The sequence below is a fragment of the Galleria mellonella genome, unplaced genomic scaffold (assembly GCF_026898425.1).
Source record: "Galleria mellonella isolate WM207_F2 unplaced genomic scaffold, CSIRO_AGI_GalMel_v1 utg37, whole genome shotgun sequence".
NCBI lineage: Eukaryota > Metazoa > Arthropoda > Insecta > Lepidoptera > Pyralidae > Galleria > Galleria mellonella.
This window is the reverse complement of record NW_026442087.1, coordinates 3,804,254-3,826,923: the sequence shown is the minus strand read 5'-3', so window position 1 is coordinate 3,826,923 and position 22,670 is coordinate 3,804,254. Positions and strand designations below refer to the sequence as shown.

At 52.2% G+C, this 22,670-nt stretch overlaps 1 protein-coding gene across 4 annotated transcripts; it reads right to left on the bottom strand.

Moving 5' to 3' along the window:
- Positions 1-3,759: 3,759 nt before the first annotated feature.
- On the bottom strand, positions 3,760-16,587 carry LOC128201229 (uncharacterized). 4 transcript variants are annotated; one of them, XM_052897570.1, is made up of 3 exons: positions 16,539-16,587; positions 13,050-13,104; positions 3,760-6,664 (listed from the first exon to the last, which is right to left on the bottom strand). In XM_052897570.1, exon 3 carries the CDS (start codon positions 5,998-6,000, stop codon positions 3,760-3,762), a length of 2,241 nt encoding a protein of 746 aa, XP_052753530.1. In that variant the 5' UTR covers positions 6,001-6,664; positions 13,050-13,104; positions 16,539-16,587. The 4 variants fall into 4 exon arrangements, with proteins under 4 accessions (XP_052753530.1, XP_052753528.1, XP_052753531.1 ...); XM_052897568.1 differs by having other exon boundaries at positions 16,534-16,580; XM_052897571.1 differs by lacking the exon at positions 16,539-16,587 and having other exon boundaries at positions 13,060-13,169.
- Positions 16,588-22,670: the final 6,083 nt, after the last annotated feature.

Here is a 22,670-nt window from a genome sequence, read left to right as displayed (position 1 = left end):
CCATTGTCAGCCACCGTTCCCGCCGGACGTATCCGCACCAGGACAAGTGACCGTACAATGAGCCAGGGCACTCTTGGAGGTTTTCCGACCCAGCACCCCAACCCCAACCTTTAACCTAACCTTTTTTTTTTTTTTTTTTTTTTTTTACATGTGGAAAATGCGTCATGCAGAAACACACCCCCGGGGGAGGGTGTGAATACTGCCGGACTCCTACCGGCTAAAAAAAAAAAAAAAAAAAAAAAAAAAAAAAACCACATGGCATTCCCTCGCCGCGCCTTAGTGTTGGGGACCCGGGTTCCCTTGCGTAGTCCACCGGGATCCCAACGGCGTTGGCCCGCACCGGCTCGCGGGCCCCGACTCAGTTTGGGGCGGGTACGAGATGTTGAATACCCACCCCCATCTAGGGGAAGCGCGCGGGGATGCGCGCGCGACTTCCCAGGGCCATGTTGGTATGGGGTGGGACTGCCCCCGCAGTCGTCACCCCGGCCCTGTGGCGATACAGAAATCGCCGGGGAGGAGCGGGCCTAAGAAGCCCGATTCCACCTCCTCCCGCTGCTCTCTCTCCCGACCTGCCTAATTGTTGCGTTGGCCGGGCGGAGGAGATGGGACACTATTGGAGTCCCTCCTTCTTCTTCCTCTCAATCTTCTGCGACGAATCAAGGCCGCGGAGGGGTCCAGTTCACGGTCCCTTTCTGCCGCCTCTTTCTTGCTCATCACGGCCTCGCAGAACCGTACAACCGCCGTCCAGCACTCCCGACTGGTGACCATCTGCCTGGCTATCGCCGATAGCGAGAGGTCATTTCCGATATCCGCGACCAGGTCGCGGCGCTCCTCAGCAAAAGCTGGACATTCCTCGATGACGTGCTGCGCCGTGTCCTGGTCGCAGACGTCGCACTCGTGACATTTAGGCGAGACTTCTCTTCCGGCAATTTGGAACAGGTACTTACCGAAACAACCATGTCCGGTAAGCACCTGTGTCAGACGGAATGTCACGGGACCCCTACGCCTTTTGTTCAGCCATTCCGACAGGACGGGCAGAATGGCCTCCACTGTCCACCGACCGGTTCGGGAATCCTCCAACCTTGCCTTCCATTCTCTCCTCAGGGCCCGCTTCAGTTGAGATTTCCTGGCGTTGACATCGCCAGGAAGCGGCTCTTCGCCCCGGCTTCTGAGAGCTGCGCGCCAATTGTACATTGATGCGCGAGCCCTCGCCTCCAGGTCCCAGGGAGGGGATCCCGCCAGCAGACAGGCCGCGTCCCCCGAAACGGAGCGATACCCTCGTATGGCCCGTATCGCCATAGCCCTTTGAGGGCGACGCAAAGCGGCCACGTTCTCCCTATCGAGAGCCCCTACCCAAATGGGGGCACCGTAAAGGGCCATCGACTGAACCACCCCGAGGTATAAACGGCGACAACAGTCGCTCGGCCCTCCCAGGTTGGGCAGGAGCCTGCTGAGCCCGTTCGCAGCCGCCATGAGGCGGGGGGCCAGGTTTTGAAAGTGGGCCCTGAAGTTCCATCGCCCGTCCAGAGTCAACCCCAGGTAACGGAGCTGCGGCTTGACCGGAATACTCGTCCCGCTGACCATGATGGACGACCCCTGTGGCGGGGCACGACGTGGGCCGTGGAAGCAAATGGCCTCCGATTTCTCTAGGGCCACCTGAAGACCCAGCCGACGGATACGGCCGACTACTAGAGCTGTGGTTGCCGTGACCAGCCTTGACGCCTCTCGGTAATCGCGACCTCGAGCCGTGGCCAACGTGTCGTCCGCGTAACACGTGAGGCCCGCACCCGGCAGCAAGGCACCCCGCAGAACAAAGTCGTACCCGACATTCCACAGGACCGGGCCTAGAACCGAGCCCTGCGGAACTCCACGCTCCACCTCTTTCCTTATTAGTCGGCCATTGCGCCCCACACAAACAACCGTCCTACTTTCCAAGTAGGCGCCGATGACATTGCGCAAGTACCGAGGCACGCCATGATATTTGAGAGCCTCCTCGATGCAGCAGAAGGGCAGGGTGTTGAACGCGTTGGAAATATCCAACGACACCGCAATAAGCACCCCGCCCCGGGACACCACCTCATCAGACATATCCCTGACCCGCGCAATAGCGTCAATCGTGGACCGACAACGACGGAAGCCAAACTGAAACGGAGACAAGTTAGGACCCTCTCGTTCCAAGTGTTTCACGAGGCGACCGGCAAGGATGCGCTCGAAAAGCTTACCGACCTCATCGAGCAGAACGATGGGACGGTAAGCCGACGGCGAGTCCAAAGGGCGTCCATCCTTCAGCAGTAGGATGAGCCTGCCCACCTTCCACCTATTAGGGAACCGTCCCGTTTGCAGACAGACGTCGTAGACTCGCCGAAGATAGTCCCCGAGCTCGTTTAACGCAAGCGCCAGCGCCCGATCGGGAACCCCGTCTGGGCCCGGGGCGGTCGATTTGGCCCGCATTTTGTCCACGGCCAACTCGAATTCAGCCGAGGAGATACACGGCGCTTCTCCCTCACTGTCGTTTCCTCGTGCCGGTCGCCCCATGGGCGGAGGAGCAAATTCGGGCTGCGAAGGGAAGAGTGCGGTCAATATCCGCTCCAGTCGCTCGGGTTCCAGCGTCTCCGTGAGGGGTGGTGCCCAAGGGCGAAGTTTTCCCCTGACACAACGATAAGGCCGGCCCCACGGGTCCCGGTCTAGAGTCCCTAGGAGTTCCTCCTTGGCTTTAGCCTTGGCTTCGCTGATCAGGTGCTGAAGGGCCTTCTTGGCCGTGCGATAAGAGTCGTATAGCTCGGCTTCGACATCTCCGCTGCGATTGAGTCGTCTGCGACGGTACCTGGTGTATCGCCTCCTGGCGGCCGCGCAGTCTCTCCGCTGGATTGCAATTTCTTCCGACCACCAGTGTACCTGCCGCCTGGGAGGTGGCGGTTTAGCTCGTGGCATCGCAGCGTCGCAGATACGCGTCATGGCCGCGCCGAACTTAGCCGCTCCCGCTTCCACCTCGACTTGTTCCTCCGAGTTTAGAAGCCAAGCTTCGACGATGGCAGCCTCCAAGAGAGCATCCTGATCAAGGCGTTTCAAGGCCCACCTAGGGAACCGAGACGCGTTACCCGCCTGCGAGGATGAAGTGCGGACCTCCTGCTGGACATCAAATCTGATGTACGCGTGGTCAGAGAGAGTCTCCACATCGGCCACCACCCGCCAGCCACGGACACGGCTCGCGACGGATGGACTGGCGAAAGCAACGTCCACTATCGACTCTCCCTGCCAGCGCACGCAGGTGGGAGTATGGCCCGCATTCAAAACAGATAGGCCCGCGGCCAACGCCCAATCCTCCAGGACGCCGCCTCTCGTGTCAGTTGCTGGGGAACCCCAAGCCGTAGATTTGGCATTAAAGTCCCCCATCACCAGTACTGGCCGAGTGTGGTACCGGCCTAACAGAGCATCCAGCTCGGCAAGAAAACGCTGGAACTGGGCGACAGTCCTGTTGGGGGAGAAATATACTCCGACCACCACTATTCCCTCCCATTCTACCAACACGGTGCCTGCTCCTTTGGACAAGAGGGTAGTGGGAGCTGAGGGAATGTTACGTCCGGCAGCAACCACGGCCACAGTACCATCTAGGTCGCCGAAACAGTTCGCCCCGTCGGGCAAGAAGTACGGTTCCGCGACCACCATCAAATCGATCGACCACTGCGCCGCGCTCTGCATAAGCAGGTCCTGAGCACGGACGCAGTGGTTGATGTTCGCCTGCAGTAGACGATGAGCCATTTAAGCGGCGGTGTCCATTGCCTCCCCCGCACCCCGGCCACTGGGCTGGGCGGCCGCTTTCGCGGCTCCTTTCTTCTGTTTTCGGCTGGTCGGTGCGCAGTTTTTGGCACCCACGAAGTGCTCCGCCGGACGTCCTAGAGAGGCACAAACCACACACTTGGGTTTGGCAGAACATGTCGCCGCCCTGTGCCCCTCTTTACCGCACCTATAGCAAAGGCCGCTGCGGTCCTCTTCCTGCGGACACTGTGCCCTCACATGTCCACCTTGCAGACACTTATAGCACCTCAGCGGTCTTTGCTGCAGCAACTCGCATCGCGCCGAGACCCATCCCACGAGGATTCTACCCGCCGAAGTTATCTTCTTGATGGCCATGACCGGGCCGCGGACCCAACAAGTGCCCAGGCCGGAAGCGTTGCGACGGATTTCGCCGACTTTAATGCCCTCCTCTCGGCATTCACCGGCCCGAGCGACAGCAGCGGTGAGCTCCTCCCGGGTCACCGAGTCGTCCAGGCCCGAAATGCGCATCTCGGCCGTCTTTTCGGGTCGGGACACCTGGACCGCACTCTCGGGGAGCACCTCCCGGAGTTTTGAGGCAAGAGCGTCAGCCTTATCCCCGCTCGTGGCGCCAGAGATTTCGATGACTCTGGCGCCGGTTGCAGCGGTTCTGCATCTAATAGACTCAATGCCCAGGGAGGGAAGACTTATTTGGGACTTTGCTTCCCTCAAAACCTGGGCGTAGTTAACGCCATTTCTCTGTGCCTCTTCGTTTATGGCGACAACCACCGCCGCCGAACGAGGAGGACGCAGTTTGGACGGCGCCGGCTTCTTCACGCTCTGCGTCGCCTTTTTTGGCGCGCCCGCCTGTGTTTGCCGTTTCTTGGCTCCCCGTTTGACGACGGTGGTCCACCCCTCTTCGTTAGTGTTCGCCACCACCGGCTGGGGCTGCGCTCGCGGAGCGGCGTCTGGCGCCTGGGACCCTAAGTCCTCGACCTCACTTGCCCTTCCCTTCCTCGCCTTTTTCTTCTTAGTCTTTGAGGCATCCGCCACGGTTGGAGGCTGAGGGACCGACCCACCAATTGGCTGCGTTGCCGCAGATGCTCCCGCTTGTGCCGCCCTCAGGTCCGCGGCAAGCGGGATACGCCGCTTTTCCGGTAGCAGCCGGTCCCTGATGCCATCAATTTTTTCATCGATGGCATTCCTAATCATCAGCATCAGCTGGTCTAGGACGTCCTGGTTCCCCAGTAATTGAGGGGAGTTGACGGGCAGCGCAGCCGGCCTCTCACTTATAGAACGCACTTCGGCGCGTACTTCTTGGAGCTCCTTGCGGACGTCATTCAGCTCCGCACGCAGCCGCGCATTCTCCTCGATCAGCTTTATGTTGTCCTCAGAAGAGGTACACTTGGCTATGTTCACAGTCGCCGACCTGACTGTTGCGACCACGTTCTTCAGGTCGCGAACATAGCCACCCTTCAGGTTTTTAGACCTGGCAGCAATTTGGGCGACCACTTCCATGGCGTCATCAATCACTTTGGACAGCTCATGGGTTGTTTTCGCCTCTTCCGCAGCGGGCAACGCTGCCTGCGCGCCTCTGCGCGGAAGAACCCGGCGTGCCAGGTCCGAAACTTCTTCCATAGCCCGCAGCTCAAGCTCTTCCCTCTTGACCTTGTTCAGGTATTCCTGAGCTTTGGCGAGCCCGACATATTGGCCGGTTGTTGGTGGCCGACCACGTCCTCTGCGCGCTCCTTTCGAAATGGAGGAAGGCGATGACCCCTGCATTACTTCCGAGCCAGAGTCGGAATCCGAGCTCGTCCGCAAACATCGTCTTTTTGACCCCGCCCGGAGTCGGCCCCTGAAAAATTTGGAGCTCAACTCCCCCTCAGTGGACTTGGTCTCCTCCATGGGTAGCGACGCAACAGTCATCAAGCTACCCGTATCCGATGAATCCAGAACATCCATCCTTTCCTCGCTTGCGGTTCTGTTGAGTGCAACACTCGGGCTTCGAGTCAACACCACCGCGCACTCCTTCAATCTCACCATCTCTTTCTCTCCGCCCTTCCCGGGCTCCGTCACCACACCGCCCTTCCCGGGCTCCAACGTCGCTCCGCCCTTCACGGGCTCCAACATCACGCCGTCCTTCTCGGACTCCAAAACGTCAAAAGAGTTTTTTATATTCAATGATTCCATTTGATTCCCACGAGTATGGGGGATGAAGTCACACATGGGGTCGCCCCCTGCTTCCATGTGCGGCCTAATACACACTGGGTGCGGCAGGTGCCCAGCGGTTGGTGCCCTAACGGCCGATATGACGTTACCGACCACCCATTCCACGAAGCACGACGTCGAACACAGGAATTTGCGCCCCACGGCGCGATCCGCAGAATGAGCTGCCCCTCGCCGGGCACCGGAACTTGGTACAAACGGATTTTTATAGAGGTTTACTCCTCGCGGCCCGGGCGGTTAAGCCAAGGCCCCCGTCCCCTCACTCAGGTGTAAGACATGACCACGCCTTCGTGAGGGATTACGGTTTTTCAGCGGTGGCACAGAAGCCAGCCCGGCTGCGCAGCAAAGCACCCGCCGGGCCCGCCGACCACTCCTACTACGAGGAGCCACGGGACAGAACCCGCCCCCGCAATGAAAACACAACGAACCCAAACTTGGGCTCGCCGCACACCACCTCTGTCGGAATATTAGCCGTCGGTAAGTGAGATCTCTAAATAGCGAGAAGTCACTTACCGCCGTTGCCCAGGATGCACCAGGCCCCAGCCATTGTCAGCCACCGTTCCCGCCGGACGTATCCGCACCAGGACAAGTGACCGTACAATGAGCCAGGGCACTCTTGGAGGTTTTCCGACCCAGCACCCCAACCTAACCTAACCTAACCTAACCTAACCTAACCTAACCTAACCTTTTTTTTTTTTTTTTTTTTTTTTTTTTTTTTTTTTTTTTTACATGTGGAAAATGCGTCATGCAGAGACACACCCCCGGGGGAGGGTGTGAATACTGCCGGACTCCTACCGGCTAAAAACCACATGGCATTCCCTCGCCGCGCCTTTGTGTTGGGGACCCGGGTTCCCTTGCGTAGTCCACCGGGATCCCAACGGCGTTGGCCCGCACCGGCTCGCGGGCCCCGACTCAGTTTGGGGCGGGTACGAGATGTTGAATACCCACCCCCGTCTAGGGGAAGCGCGCGGGGATGCGCGCGCGACTTCCCAGGGCCATGTTGGTATGGGGTGGGACTGCCCCCGCAGTCGTCACCCCGGCCCTGTGGCGATGTAATTATCGCCGGAGAGGAGGGCGGGACTACCTGCCCGTTTCCATCTCCTCTCCCTCCACACTCACCCGGCCTGCTGGGTTCGGCAATTTCACCGGTTGCTTCTTACGCTTCTTAGGAGGAGTGCAGGCCTTGGACCCCACCCAATGGTCCGACGGCCGGCCCTGCGCTGAACACACAGCGCACTTTGGGTCGGCCGCGCACATCGCCGCCTTATGGCCTTCGTTTCCGCAGCGGTAACATAGACCGCTGCGGTCCTGCTCATGACTGCAGGATGCCCGCACATGTCCTTCCTCCAAGCAGCGGAAGCACCGAAGCGGCCTCTGCCGCAGGAGCTCTGCTTTCGCCGAAACCCAGCCTATACGAACTCGGCCGGCGACCGTCATCTTCTTAACTGCTTGCAATGGAGCTTTAACCCAGCAAGTGCCCACCCCAGATCTAGTACGTCGAACCTCTCCGACTCGCACTTGGTCCACCTGACAGCCGCCCTCCCGGGCAACCGCAGCGCCCACTTCCTCCGACGTAACACTGTCGTCCAGGCCCGATATCCGCATCTCCGCGGACTTTACGGGCCTGGAGATTTTGGCCATATTCTCCGGGATGAACTCCCGGAGCTTCGACGCCAGAACGTCGGCCTTCTCCGCGCCATCAGCACCTGGAACCTCTAGGACCTTACCGCCGGTGATCGCGGTGCGAAACCGCATATCTTCGATCCCCAATGCGCGGAGATCGATCCTTCTCTTGGCCTCCGCAAGGACATTCGCATACGCGACACCCTCCCTTTCCGCCTCCGGGTCCAACGTAATAATCACCGCCGCGGAGCGAGGCGGTTTCAGTTTAGAAGGCGAGGGTGCGCTCGTCTTCTTTGCCTTCTTCGAGGGGGCCGAACCGGCTTTCGTCACCGGAGGGTTGGCAGCCACAGGCTGCCCTTCGGGAACACTGACGGTCTTGCCCCGTTTTCCTTTTACGACCGTCGCCCAGGAGGACGCGGTCGGCTGCACAGACGTTTGAGCGGAGGTCGAAGCCACCGGCTCGGGCTGTCCAGAGGGCGCCGGTGTGACGGGCGTCTTCTTCGCCTTCTTCTTCTTGGCCCGACCCGTTTCTGACTGGGGAAGAGAACCCCGGTCGCCGACTCTAGGGGTGTCGGGCACATCTGACGCCATTGTCCCAGCCTCTGGCAAAGTTTGCGTGGAGACCGCAGACGAGGACGACACCTTCTCTGGAGGGGGGCAATGAGATCATCTCTCTCACCTCCTTCATAAATGTCCCTACCATTTGGCGGACGATGCCGCCGACATCTCTCATTATTTGAGCGCGGAATGCGCTCGCATCACTTCCTACAACAGGAACAACATCCGCCGAGATACCGGCATGGGCCGCTGGCTTGGCAGCTGGCTTGGCAGCACGAGCCTCGGCCAACTGCCGACGCAGGTACTCGACTTCCTGCTCAAGTCTCAGGTTCTTTGAGACCAGTGGAGAGACCGACGTCGGAAATAGATCCCCCTCCAAGGTGTCCACAACCTGTGTGATCCCGGCCAAACCCTCTTTCAGGGTCCTTATGGTGGTCCCTTTGAGATTCCCGCCTTCTTCACAACATCGGTGAGAGCATCCGCTTGCCGGTGGACGAGACACCGCCCTGCGGAGTACCTCCTCGGCCACTTTGTTCTTGTTCCGGCGGCAGCGGTGGCAGTGGCGCCAGATGCCGTCGGCCTGTCCGCTCCGTCGGTTTGTCTGACTCTTCATCTCCGGAAGAAAAGAAATCACTCTCGTGATAATCCAAGACCGTCACTGGGGGCAACCAGATTTGCCAGCGGCTGTCCCTTCATCTCCTCGAAAAATCGGTATGTGAATTGCCGCCACTCCTCCGTCTTTCGAGCGATCGCACTGGCTCTCGATCCCACTCGAGGGCTGCCGGACCTTTTGCGGACGGATTGGACATCGCCCTCATCCTCGACCGTGGAGTCCGTATCGGACTCGTTGAGACGCCTTTTGCGCCAGGAGCGTAGTCCAGATGTGGACGGCAACGCTCCGTCTCCATGCCTTCATCAATTGGGGATGCACACAAGCTCGACCGCGAAGACCCGCAGTCGGTCTCGCCCGCAACCGCCCTCAACAAGCTGTGACGAGTACGACGGCGACCTAACTCCCAACATCCTCGCCCAGTACAACGGAACACTCTTTCAGAGTTCTCCACTTCCGACTTCTTTTTTCTAACTTCGCCCTTCACGGGCACCGACTTCTCTCCGCCCTTCGCGGGCACACACTTCTCACCGTCCTTCTCGGACACGACATCAATTTTGGGTTTTGCGATATATCCATACTTGTTCCGAGTATGGGGGAAAGGTTTCACACGCAGGGGAGCCCCCTGCTTCTGCGAGGCCTACATACAACGGGGTGCGGCAGATACCCCGAGGTTGGTGCCTTGCGGCCGATGATACTCCACCGACCCGCCCGCAGCACAGAACACGCTAACCGAACTTTTAATGTCCGGTAGCGTGCACCGCACAACTAACTATGCATCGCCAGGCACCGAAGGTTACACAAGAGGATTTTTATAGAGGTTTACTCCTCGCGGCCCAGGCGGAAGCCAAGGCCCCCGTCCCCTCACTCGGGTGCGAAACATGACCACACCTCCGCGAGGGATTACGGTTTTTCGGCGGTGGCACTGAAACCAGCCCGGCTGCGCAACGAAGCACCCACCGGGCCCGCCGACCACTCCCACTACGAGAAGTCGCGGAACAAAACCCGCCCCCAACAAAAACACGACAAACCCCATAACTTGGGCTCGCCGCTCACCACCTCGTGTCGGAATATTAGCCGTCGGTAAGTGAGATCTCTAAATAGCGAGAAGTCACTTACCGCCGTTGCCCAGGATGCACCAGGCCCCAGCCATTGTCAGCCACCGTTCCCGCCGGACGTATCCGCACCAGGACAAGTGACCGTACAATGAGCCAGGGCACTCTTGGAGGTTTTCCGACCCAGCACCCCAGCACCCCAACCTAACCTAACCTAACCTAACCTAACCATAAACTAACCTAACCTAACCTAACCTAACCTAACCTAACCTAACCTAACCTAAACTCTCGGATCCTCCTGTCTCTTCTGGGCGCTTGATTCCCGCCATCCGCCGCCTGAGATCCACGTCAGAGCCGACGAACTTTATGTGTCCATCGACTCACCGCCCCCGCGGCCATCTGGTGCCGAAGCTCGAGAATGTCTTCCGCGGTTTCTTTTGCACTTCGGCCGGCCACCCACCCTATTGTCCACACTTTCCCCGGCCGTAACGGCGCATACGCATCTTGGAGATGGCGCCTGGCGGACTTGTGGCCCGCCTGCCCACAGCGGAAGCATAGGCCCTGCGCCGGTATCGACTCTCGCCTGCACCGCTGTGCTACGTGCCCTAAGAGCAGGCAGCGGTAGCTTTGCAAGGGGCGCGGATCCAGAGGTTGAACGCGCGCCATCACCCAGCCAATTTTAATCCGGCCCGCCTTATGTTCTGGCTGCCCTGACTCGGACCCAGATAGTGCCGGCACCCGAAGGACTGCGACGGATCTCCCCGACTGACACCTCGCCACAACCCCCTTCCCGCGCAACCGCGGCGACCACATCCGCTGGAACGACCGAGTCGTCAAGATCCCGATGCGCAGTTCCGCCGTCTTCATCGGCCTCGAGATCCGATCCCTCCGGAGAATTTCTGTCAGCCGGTCGCCAACAGATCATGCCTTTCGCCTGAGTCGGCGCCTGGCACTTCCAAGATGCGCGCCTGTGTGACGCCCAGCCTATACCTGATCCCGGAGATGCCCATTTCTTGAGGCGACAGTTTTGTGGTTGCCTCCCTGAACACGAGGTAAATCCTCTCCTCAGCCTCAGGCAACACAGGGTCACCGCCGCCGAACCGGACTTAGGTTGACGGAATCGCCTCCGCCTTCCCTTCTTTTTCTTGCCGGCCTTGTTTGGCGGGCCCGCCTCTTTAGGTGCCGTCTTCTGGCGGGATCTGCCTGCGGCTTTGACGCCTTGGGCCGCTTGCCCCGTCGAACCACCGTCGACCACCCCTCCGACATATTGCTTGTCGACGGTAAGGGAGCAGCGTCTGCACCCGTCTCAGTGGCTTTGGCCGGCTGTCTAGGCGGGCCTTTCCTCTTCGGATCCTCCTCGACATCCCGATTTGTGGGTGGCTGTGAGGCACTCTTGCGATTTTTACGCTTACGCGGCGGTTTGGGTCCTCCGACCTGGCCCAGCCGTTCCTCGATGATGGCAAACCGGGCACTGAAAATGTCACCGATTTGCCGAACAATCCTTGCCTCCATTCCCTCTTCTTCTGAAGGGACTGCACCCGGCTGTAAAGTGGCCGGGGCGGCAGGCGCTCTCTCCGCGGCCGCAGACGCTGAGGGTGGCTGTGTAGCCTTCTTGGCCTCCTCCAGCTCTTGCCTCAGACGACGAAGCTCGCGACGGTCCGCAACGTACTGCTCCGCAAGCTCTGCATTTTCCTTGCGCACTAGCTCTAGTTCGCGCTGGAGCTCACTGTAGGCCGAGGTGTTGGCCGACTGGTCGCCGCCCGATGACGAAAGTGCCATCCGCAACGCCTTCATCTCTTTGCGATCCTTGATCGCCTCCTCCAGCATGCCGTCCATTCTGACGCGCTGGTTCGCCATCTCCGTGGCCAGCCGAGCATTCTCCTTCCGGAGTTCGACGTACTCGGCTGAGGTGCCCTCTCGAGCATCTTCTCGGTCACGATGCGGATCCCGGTCAGGGAGGACTTGATCTCTTTAATTATGGTTCCTTTTATGTTACCGCATTTCCGCACCGTTTCCGATATGTGGCTCACGTAGCCGTCCATCTCTGCCTCCAAGGGGTCGGTGAACTGACCCCCGGGCTGAGGGGGTTTCTTGAACTCCGAATGCACCGACATCCTGGAGGAGCCCGCCACTGCAGGGGCAACCTCACGTTCCAAATTCCGATTTTTGGCGGCAGCCAAGTCGGCTTTCGCCTTCGCCAATCCGGTGCCACGACCTTTTCCACTGGACGCCGAGAGAAGAGTCTTCTCCAGCTCGGACGTATTCGGGGGCACCGTGTTTCCGCCCTCGTATAACGAAACATCAGAACTGACTGCGCCGATTTGCACTCTTAGCCTGATTTTTTAGCCGCGCTCGCCTTTTTGGCGGCCGACTGCGTGTCACATCCAGATCCTGTAGCCGACCCATCGTCGGTTTCGGATATTCGTCTCTTGCGCCTAGAACGGGGGCGCTCGAGGAGCCCACTCTCATCTCCACTGAAAAGACTTGCCATCGAGGTCGACCGCGATAACATGCTGTCGATCTCGCCGGCAAGACTGGCCAGTTCCTCATCCGTCGCCGGATCCACCTCCAGACTCCGACTGGCCCTGACTGGCACGACTGTGGTCGCCAGTCCCGCCTCCATTACTACCTCCTCCATTACAACATCTCCTACTCCACTCTGGCCTTCCGTTGCCCCCCCCAGATACACGGGGCTGACCACCCCCGGCTGAACCGGTGCGGTGGTGGCGGATTCTCCGTCTCCCGACGGTACCGCCCTGGGGAATTCAGTTTTGCGACTGGCCATTCTCATGTTTTCCTTTTTTAACGGGGAAGGTCCCGTGAAAGGCGAAAGGAAATTGAAAATGAAAATGATAGAAAAAACAAAACGACAGAAAAAAACAGAAGATAGAAAAGACGACAGTAAAGACTCAAAACAAAAATAAAACAAACAAAACAAAAACGAAGAATAACAAACAGGAAGACGAAACAAAACGAAGAGCGAGTCAGGCAAGTCCGCAACACAAATAGTGCGTCACGAACTCGTCCCACCCGCGGCGTCGGAACATTAGCCGTCGGTAAGTGAGATCTCTAAATAGCGAGAAGTCACTTACCGCCGTTGCCCAGGATGCACCAGGCCCCAGCCATTGTCAGCCACCGTTCCCGCCGGACGTATCCGCACCAGGACAAGTGACCGTACAATGAGCCAGGGCACTCTTGGAGGTTTTCCGACCCAGCACCCCAACCTAACCTAACCTAACCTAACCTAACCTAACCTAACCTAACCTAACCTAACCTAACCTTTTTTTTTTTTTTTTTTTTTTTTTTTTTTTTTTTTTTTTTTTTTTTTTTTTTTTTTTTTTTTTTACATGTGGAAAATGCGTCATGCAGAGACACACCCCCGGGGGAGGGTGTGAATACTGCCGGACTCCTACCGGCTAAAAACCACATGGCATTCCCTCGCCGCGCCTTTGTGTTGGGGACCCGGGTTCCCTTGCGTAGTCCACCGGGATCCCAACGGCGTTGGCCCGCACCGGCTCGCGGGCCCCGACTCAGTTTGGGGCGGGTACGAGATGTTGAATACCCACCCCCGTCTAGGGGAAGCGCGCGGGGATGCGCGCGCGACTTCCCAGGGCCATGTTGGTATGGGGTGGGACTGCCCCCGCAGTCGTCACCCCGGCCCTGTGGCGATGTAATTATCGCCGGAGAGGAGGGCGGGACTACCTGCCCGTTTCCATCTCCTCTCCCTCCACACTCACCCGGCCTGCTGGGTTCGGCAATTTCACCGGTTGCTTCTTACGCTTCTTAGGAGGAGTGCAGGCCTTGGACCCCACCCAATGGTCCGACGGCCGGCCCTGCGCTGAACACACAGCGCACTTTGGGTCGGCCGCGCACATCGCCGCCTTATGGCCTTCGTTTCCGCAACGGTAACATAGACCGCTGCGGTCCTGCTCATGACTGCAGGATGCCCGCACATGTCCTTCCTCCAAGCAGCGGAAGCACCGAAGCGGCCTCTGCCGCAGGAGCTCTGCTTTCGCCGAAACCCAGCCTATACGAACTCGGCCGGCGACCGTCATCTTCTTAACTGCTTGCAATGGAGCTTTAACCCAGCAAGTGCCCACCCCAGATCTAGTACGTCGAACCTCTCCGACTCGCACTTGGTCCACCTGACAGCCGCCCTCCCGGGCAACCGCAGCGACCACTTCCTCCGACGTAACACTGTCGTCCAGGCCCGATATCCGCATCTCCGCGGACTTTACGGGCCTGGAGATTTTGGCCATATTCTCCGGGATGAACTCCCGGAGCTTCGACGCCAGAACGTCGGCCTTCTCCGCGCCATCAGCACCTGGAACCTCTAGAACCTTACCGCCGGTGATCGCGGTGCGAAACCGCATATCTTCGATCCCCAATGCGCGGAGATCGATCCTTCTCTTGGCCTCCGCAAGGACATTCGCATACGCGACACCCTCCCTTTCCGCCTCCGGGTCCAACGTAATAATAACCGCCGCGGAGCGAGGCGGTTTTAGTTTAGAAGGCGAGGGTGCGCTCGTCTTCTTTGCCTTCTTCGAGGGGGCCGAACCGGCTTTCGTCACCGGAGGGTTGACAGCCACAGGCTGCCCTTCGGGAACACTGACGGTCTTGCCCCGTTTTCCTTTTACGACCGTCGCCCAGGAGGACACGGTCGCCTGCACAGGTGGCTGAGCGGATGTTGTTGCTACCGACTCGGGCTGTCCAGAAGGCGCCGGTGTGACGGGCGTCTTCTTCGCCTTCTTTTTCTTCTTGGCCCGACCCGTTTCTGACTGGGGAAGAGAACCCCGGTCGCCGACTCTAGGGGGGTCGGGCACATCTGACGCCATTGTTCCAGCCTCTGGCAGGGTTTGCGTGGAGACCGCTGACGCAGACGACACCTTCTCAGTGGAGGGGAGAGCAGAGATCATCTCTTTCACCTCCTTCATAAGCGTCCCTACCATTTGGCGGACGATTCCGCCGACGTCCCTCATTATTTGAGCGCGGAACGCGCTCGCCTCACTCCCTACGAGGGACAACATCCGCCGAGATACCGGCATTGGCCGCTGGCTTGGCAGCTGGCTTGGCAGCACGAGCCTCGGCCAACTGCCGACGCAGGTACTCGACTTCCTGCTCAAGTCTCAGGTTCTTTGAGACCAGTGGAGAGACCGACGTCGGAAATAGATCCCCCTCCAAGGTGTCCACAACCTGTGTGATCCCGGCCAAACCCTCTTTCAGGGTCCTTATGGTGGTCCCTTTGAGGTTCCCTGCCTTCTTCACAACATCGGTGAGAGCATCCGCTTGCCGGTGGACGAGACACTTCGCCCTGCGGATTACCTCCTCGGCCACTTTATTCTTATTCTCGGCGGCGGCAGTGGCAGTGGCGCCAGACGCCGTCGGCCTATCCGACTCCGACAGTATATCCGACGCTTCATCCCCTGAGGAGAAGAAGTCACTCTCATGATAATCCAGGGCCGTCGCTGGAGGTAATCCAGACTTGGTAGCACCCGCCCCAGGGACCGCTCCGGTTACATCGTCCTCAAAGAATCGGTAGCTGAACTGCCGCCGACATTCCTCCTTCTTCCTTGTGCGAGAACTTGCTCTCGACCCCACTCTAGGGCTGCCGGACCTTTTGCGGGCGGACTGGACATCGCCCTCATCCTCAACTATAGAGTCTGTGTCAGACTCAGCAATGTGTCTTTTACGCCAGGAGCGGAGACCAGACGTGGACGGCAACGGTTCCATTTCCATCTCCTCAGTTGGGGTTGCACACGAGCTCGACCGCGTAGACCCGCAGTCGATCTCGCCCGCAACCGCTCTCAGCAGACTATGGCGAGTACGACGACGACCTAAGAGACCAACATCTTCGCCCAGTACTACCGAACACTCTTTCAGGAGTTCTAGCCCCGACTTCTTACTTTCTACGCCCTTCTCAGGCACCAACTTCTCTCCGCCCTTCTCAGGCACTACTTTCTCACCGTCCTTCTCGGACACGACATCAATTTTGGGTTTTGTTTTTGTTTTTGATATTTCCATACTTGTTCCCACGAGTATGGGGGAAAGGTTTCACACGCAGGGGAGCCCCCTGCTTCTGCGTGCGGCCTACATACAACGGGGTGCGGCAGATACCCCGAGGTTGGTGCCCTTGCGGCCGATGATACTCCACCGACCCGCCCGCGGCACAGAACACGCTAACCGAACTTATGATGTCCGGTAGCGTGCACCGCACAACGAACTATGCATCGCCAGGCACCGAAGCTTACACAAGAGGATTTTTATAGAGGTTTACTCCTCGCGGCCCAGGCGATTAAGCCAAGGCCCCCGTCCCCTCACTCCGGTGCGAAACATGACCACACCTTCGCGAGGGATTACGGTTTTTCGGCGGTGGCACTGAAACCAGCCCGATTGCGCAACGAAGCACTCACCGGGCCCGCCGACAACTCCCACTACGAGAAGTCGCGGAACAAAACCCGCCCCCAACGAAAACACGACAAACCCCATAACTTGGGCTCGCCGCTCACCACCTCTGTCGGAATATTAGCCGTCGGTAAGTGAGATCTCTACAGCGAGAAGTCACTTACCGCCGTTGCCCAGGATGCACCAGGCCCCAGCCATTGTCAGCCACCGTTCCCGCCGGACGTATCCGCACCAGGACAAGTGACCGTACAATGAGCCAGGGCACTCTTGGAGGTTTTCCGACCCAGCACCCCAACCTAACCTAACCTAACCTAACCTAACCTAACCTAACCTAACCTAACCTAACCTAACCCAACCTAACCTAACAACCTAACCTAACCTAACAGTAGAAATACGCAACCAAATACTGGCTCATGAGGCGAGAGGAGGGAAGGTTCTTTTACACTGGGTTAAAGCTCTATAGGCATCCCAGGTAATGAAAGAGCAGACCTCTAGCTAAAGCTGCCTCAGCAAAATGATACCTACCCTCATATGATCGATTTCCCCTGTCTCTGGTTAAGCGAGAAATAAGAGAAAAATCCATCAAAATATTACAAAAATTTTATTCAGAAACTAAAACCGGAAGTATTACTAAGGAATTTTTACCAGATATTAAAAAAAAAAAAAAAAAAAAAAAAAAAAAAAAAAAAAAAAAAAAAAAAGCACACAAAATTTTAAAAGCAGTAAGGATAGACAATACAATTACTCATCTATTAACTGGACACGGGGGAAATAGATCATATTTGCATAGATTTAAATTAATTGATTCACCAAATTGTACCTGTGATGGTGAAACTCCGCAAACTATTATGCATCTCCTTATAGAATGTACTAGATTTTCATATAAAAGATTAAATTTTGAATTTCTTACAAATACTAATATAACTTAAAAGAAAAAAAAAAAAAAAAAAAAAAAAAAAAAAAAAAAAAAAAAAAAAAAAAAAAAAAAAAAAAAGTATATTTGAAGACGATTCCAGCAGGTTCCAATTAATACAATTCGCTAAAATGATATTTAAAGTAATAGGGCAGGAGAATGGCACTAAATACATGGATTGACAAAATACATAACTCGGACTTTACTATAGTTAATGTACATATATATACATATACATATAATAGTAAATACAGGAAAAAAAAAAAAAAAAAAAAAAAAAAAAAAAAAAAAAAAAAAAAAAAAAAAAAAAAAAAAATTTTACAGATATAAATATAAACAGATTAGAAAGCTGTCGCCTCAAAGATAGCGACAGAAATAACTTTAAAAAAAAAAAAAAAAAAAAAAAAAAAAAAAAAAAAAAAAACCTAAACCGTAGGTTTAATTATTTTCATATCGAATATCTTGATTGAGTTAGAAGAAATTATAGCGTGTTTTATACTTTAGTGACGACATCTTGTGTTCTTTGGTGGCACTATTACTTTATATGCGACATCTTGTTGCCAATAGTGGTACTATTACTATTATTGTCGACATCTTTGGCCAGCGGTAGCACTAATTAATATTAGGTCGCAGGACGGTGTCCAGCTTAGAATATTATTTATATTGTATTTTATTCTATATTTTGAATACGACCATATTAACTTTAATATTACATACGGTACGGTACGGTACGGTACGGTACGGTACGGTACGGTACGGTACGGTACGGTACGGTACGGTACGGTACGGTACGGTACGGTACGGTACGGTACGGTACGGTACGGTACGGTACGGTACGGTACGGTACGGTACGGTACGGTACGGTACGGTACGGTACGGTACGGTACGGTACGGTACGGTACGGTACGGTACGGTACGGTACGGTACGGTACGGTACGGTACGGTACGGTACGGTACGGTACGGTACGGTACGGTACGGTACGGTACGGTACGGTACGGTACGGTACGGTACGGTACGGTACGGTACGGTACGGTACGGTACGGTACGGTACGGTACGGTACGGTACGGTACGGTACGGTACGGTACGGTACGGTACGGTACGGTACGGTACGGTACGGTACGGTACGGTACGGTACGGTACGGTACGGTACGGTACGGTACGGTACGGTACGGTACGGTACGGTACGGTACGGTACGGTACGGTACGGTACGGTACGGTACGGTACGGTACGGTACGGTACGGTACGGTACGGTACGGTACGGTACGGTACGGTACGGTACGGTACGGTACAGTACGGTACGGTACGGTACGGTACACCATACATTGAGACCACATCTTCCTACGGTACGGTACGGTACGGTACGACGGTACGGTACGTTTATGTGATTACATAAACTTTGGGAGCGGTCTCTTCATAATTCTGTTGAGATTCTTGCTTATGCCGATTTAGCTTCTTTCTTGGAGAATAGATTCAGAACACTAGAAATGATTAGTTCAATTCAAATCGAAGAATTGTCAAAGAAGATAAACACATCACAAAAAATTCATATCTGTCAAAACTTATGCTACTGAAGTAAATAGTACTTGCACATATTATTCACAGAACCATTGAAAGACCACTAAAATAAAAAAAAAAAAAAAAAAAAAAAAAAAAAAAAAAAAAACCACAAAAAATTAATACAGAAATAGTTAATGGGCCCCACGTTTTTATTTTAGTCTGATATGCCTAAAAGCTATTCTGCCTAGTACTAAAATATTTCTGATTTAGAAAGTCAAAATACCTACTTGTTATAGTGTGGGCTGCTTAGTTTACCTACACAAGAAACCCTGGTGTTAGTGTTCTCTCATGAACTGCTTTCGGCCGCTGACATGGTTCAAAGAATGACAACCACTACCATCAGAGATATTAATGATCGAGATCAAAACGTAGGTTGATAGGTAAATAACTATTTATTTATTTTGTAGTTTTCAGTGCACATAAAATAAAACCGTTTAACTTAAAAAAAAAAAAAAAAAAAAAAAAAAAAGTTTTTTTTACCGATTTTTATTTTCTTGTTTTTAGTATTTAGTGAAATTGTTTACCGAATATTCCTCATTCTATTTAATTCATTCAGTGCATCATTATTACATGGTTTCTTACCTGATAATTTAGTACAATTTAATTCCTCAATACACAGCCCTGCCAGAGACTTGACTCGACTTAGAGCCACGTATGCTTGTCCATCCTCAAACCATTTTGAGCCCAAATATACTACTGCGTGGTCGACGGTGCTGCCCTGCATTTTATGGACGATCAATTAACAACTAAGGGCAACATCCTTTTTCATCGTACCATAATTTAATTTTGCTGGAAACTGTATGGCTTTAGGGTAAATAACGTGCATGCCGTCTGTGCCAAAGTCAATTAAAACTGATGATATATCTGTTTCGTACATTCGGGTTCGACGGAACTGAGGCCAAACAATTTCTGTAATGTGGCCTATAGTGTCATTTACCAATCCTTTTGTAACGTCAATGTTGGACCGCAACATTACTTTTGCACCTACAAATATTTCAAGTACTGATGGTAAGCCTCCAGTCTTATTTATATTTGTTGGTATCTTTTGTTTATTGTTACCATGTTGTTCCCACGATTAAGGGGCATTTTGACCCCCCCCCCCCCTCTCGCAGTCCAGTAAAGGGGCAAGGCTTAATATACAACAAGATGCGCCCAATCTTGAGGGGGAAGCGCTTACGACATTACAATTTTATCCACAATAATGCCATACAGTCCTCGGCACGTTTTAACCTATTACCTTAACTTGGGTGATATAACTACCGCTTACTAACGAGGTATCTAATTACCTATTTTTTTTTTTTTTTTTTTTTTTTTTTTTTTATCTGCCCCTCTAACGTCACACAATCTTAGACGCAACTGTTCTCGTTACGACTAATCATGCCCCCACCTAATACGCCATTTTGTAACAGCGTCCATCTTGAATTTGAAATTTTGACATAATGACAGTATTCTGCAGTGTAGTCCTATTATTTCATACCCATATTGTGGTGGTTGTGGAAAAATATGTACCTAGTCCGCCATATTGGAACGGCGTCCATCTTGAATTTTAAATTTTGACATAATCATCGTGTTTTACTAGTGTAGCCCTTTCATTTGATACCCATATTGCGGGGGTTAAGGAAAAATATGTAATCCGCCATTTTGTATCGGCGGCCATCTTAGATTTATAATGTTATTGATTTTATTATATTGTATTGTCATCTAAATTAAATGTGTGTACCAAATTTCAGATCAATCTGACAACGGGAAGGTGCTTAAATTCCAATTTCTAATTTTGACCCAAATAAATAAATACCGTACGGGTCGAGCTAAATAAAACCGTTTAAATATGTAATCCGCCATTTTGTATCGGCGGCCATCTTAGATTTATAATGTTATTGATTTTATTATATTGTATTGTCATCTAAATTAAATGTGTGTACCAAATTTCAGATCAATCTAACAACGGGAAGGTGCTTAAATTCCAATTTCTAATTTTGACCCAAATAAATAAATACCGTACAGGTCGAGCTAAATAAAACCGTTTAATTAAAAAAAAAAAAAAAAAAGATATAGATCTTCAAAGAATCGTATAGCGTGAATCTCTCAATGATTTCCTATTCATGAGTACAGATTACTTACCGTAACCTATGGTATGCCTTTTGCTCCTTTTTAGCCATCCTAAGTACATTGCAGCAACTGACTTCGTATAAAAAAAAAAAAAAAAAAAAAAAAAAAAAAAAAAAAAAAAAAAAAAAAAATAAATAAAAAAAAAAAAAAAAAAAAACCAAAATTAAATAATAATAAAACTTATGACAATTTACCTGAAATTTAGTCGAATCCCGTAGTTGTAGTTAAACTTGTAACAAAAATAGAAGATTATTATTAGTCTGCAAGGAAAATGATCTCCAAAGATACGAAAAATTGAGAAACTTCGATAGCATTTCTGGAACAAGTGGCAAAACGAGTATATATCGGAACTTCCACAAAGAATAAAATGGAATACTGAAACATTAGACTGGCAACTCAATCATTATTCAAGAAGACTCCCTCCTATGACTCCTCCTCCTGACCTCCGTTATGTTGGAGACTTTGACGAGTTTCTCGTCTATTTCCTAAACCTGACGGCATCTCACGTGTAGTTGAGGTCAACACTACAGGAGGATGTATGCGACGTTCTATGGTTTGCCTTTGCCCTCTTCCACTAGTTGAAGAAATTGACTATTGAAAGTGACCTTTCAAAGTGGCGAGATGTTCCGGCACGTCTTTAAGATACTAAATTGCGTCGAGTTGCTGTGCGGAATTCAGTAGGCGCCTTGGATTTATTTTCTATCTATGTACTGCATTTTTTTTTTTTTTATTTACCTTCTTTATAATCAGTCGTACATGTTAACAAGTGCTTAAGAAAAATTGTAAAATATATTATTAAAATCCACTATTTCATGTATTTTCGGATTTTATTTTAAATTCCAGTGTGAAAGCGAAGACAGATAGGGCATTTAGATGAAATGCTGACATGATTATCATTGCAATGGAAACACTTGGCAATTTCTGCTGATATGTCACATTATTTAAAATTGTGATTTCCTTCGCGTATAGAGCATTTTGTAGCATTTTTGCAGAATTTAGCTAAATGATCATACCTCATACATCTAAAACATCGTTTATCTAGAGCAGTTTTTTTTTTTTTTTTTTTTTTTATTTTAATTTTATTTTTATGCAACTTAAAATGAAAAACAAGCTTACGGACCACCTAATGGAAAATGGTAACCATCATCTATAGACATGAGCAGTACCATGGACAAAACCGAGTACTTTGAACTGATATTCTTTAAGAAATGATAAATTATTTAAGAAAGCATTTGCTAGCCCTGGTTTCGAAATATACTCCTATTCACGTATGTATTATGTCTATTGCTCCTAGAGAGGGAGAAACATAAAAAAAAAAAAAAAAAAAAAAAAAGCCTTTTGACTAGTCCGTAAAAGTCAAATTCATCAAGATTATATCACTTAATTTTATTGACCGTATAACCCTACCAAATTCAGATAGAACCTGCTTGCATACTTTCTACACAAACTGTGTTGAATATATAATCTAGTAATATAAAATTTGTTATTGGCAAATAATTAACATATCAATATGAACAAAAAATTTTACATACATATTTTCCTAAGAACAAGGAATTACATAGAAGGGATGATAAAAAAAAAAAAAAAAAAAAAAAAAAAAAAAAAAAAAAAAAAACTGTAAATTTTATGATTGCCTCCTTTCTTCTTGTGCAAATATAATTAGTAAAAAGAGAACAAAACCATCAGTTGCTATTTTTCTCAATTCATAGCAGGCTAGTGTATAGAAAATGTTTGATATGTCAATTATTTGTCAATAACAAATTTTACATTACTAGAATATATATTTGACACAGTTTTTATTTTAAATTCCTTCTAGCAGGTTGTATCTTAATTTGGTAGGGTTATACGGTCATCGGTAGAA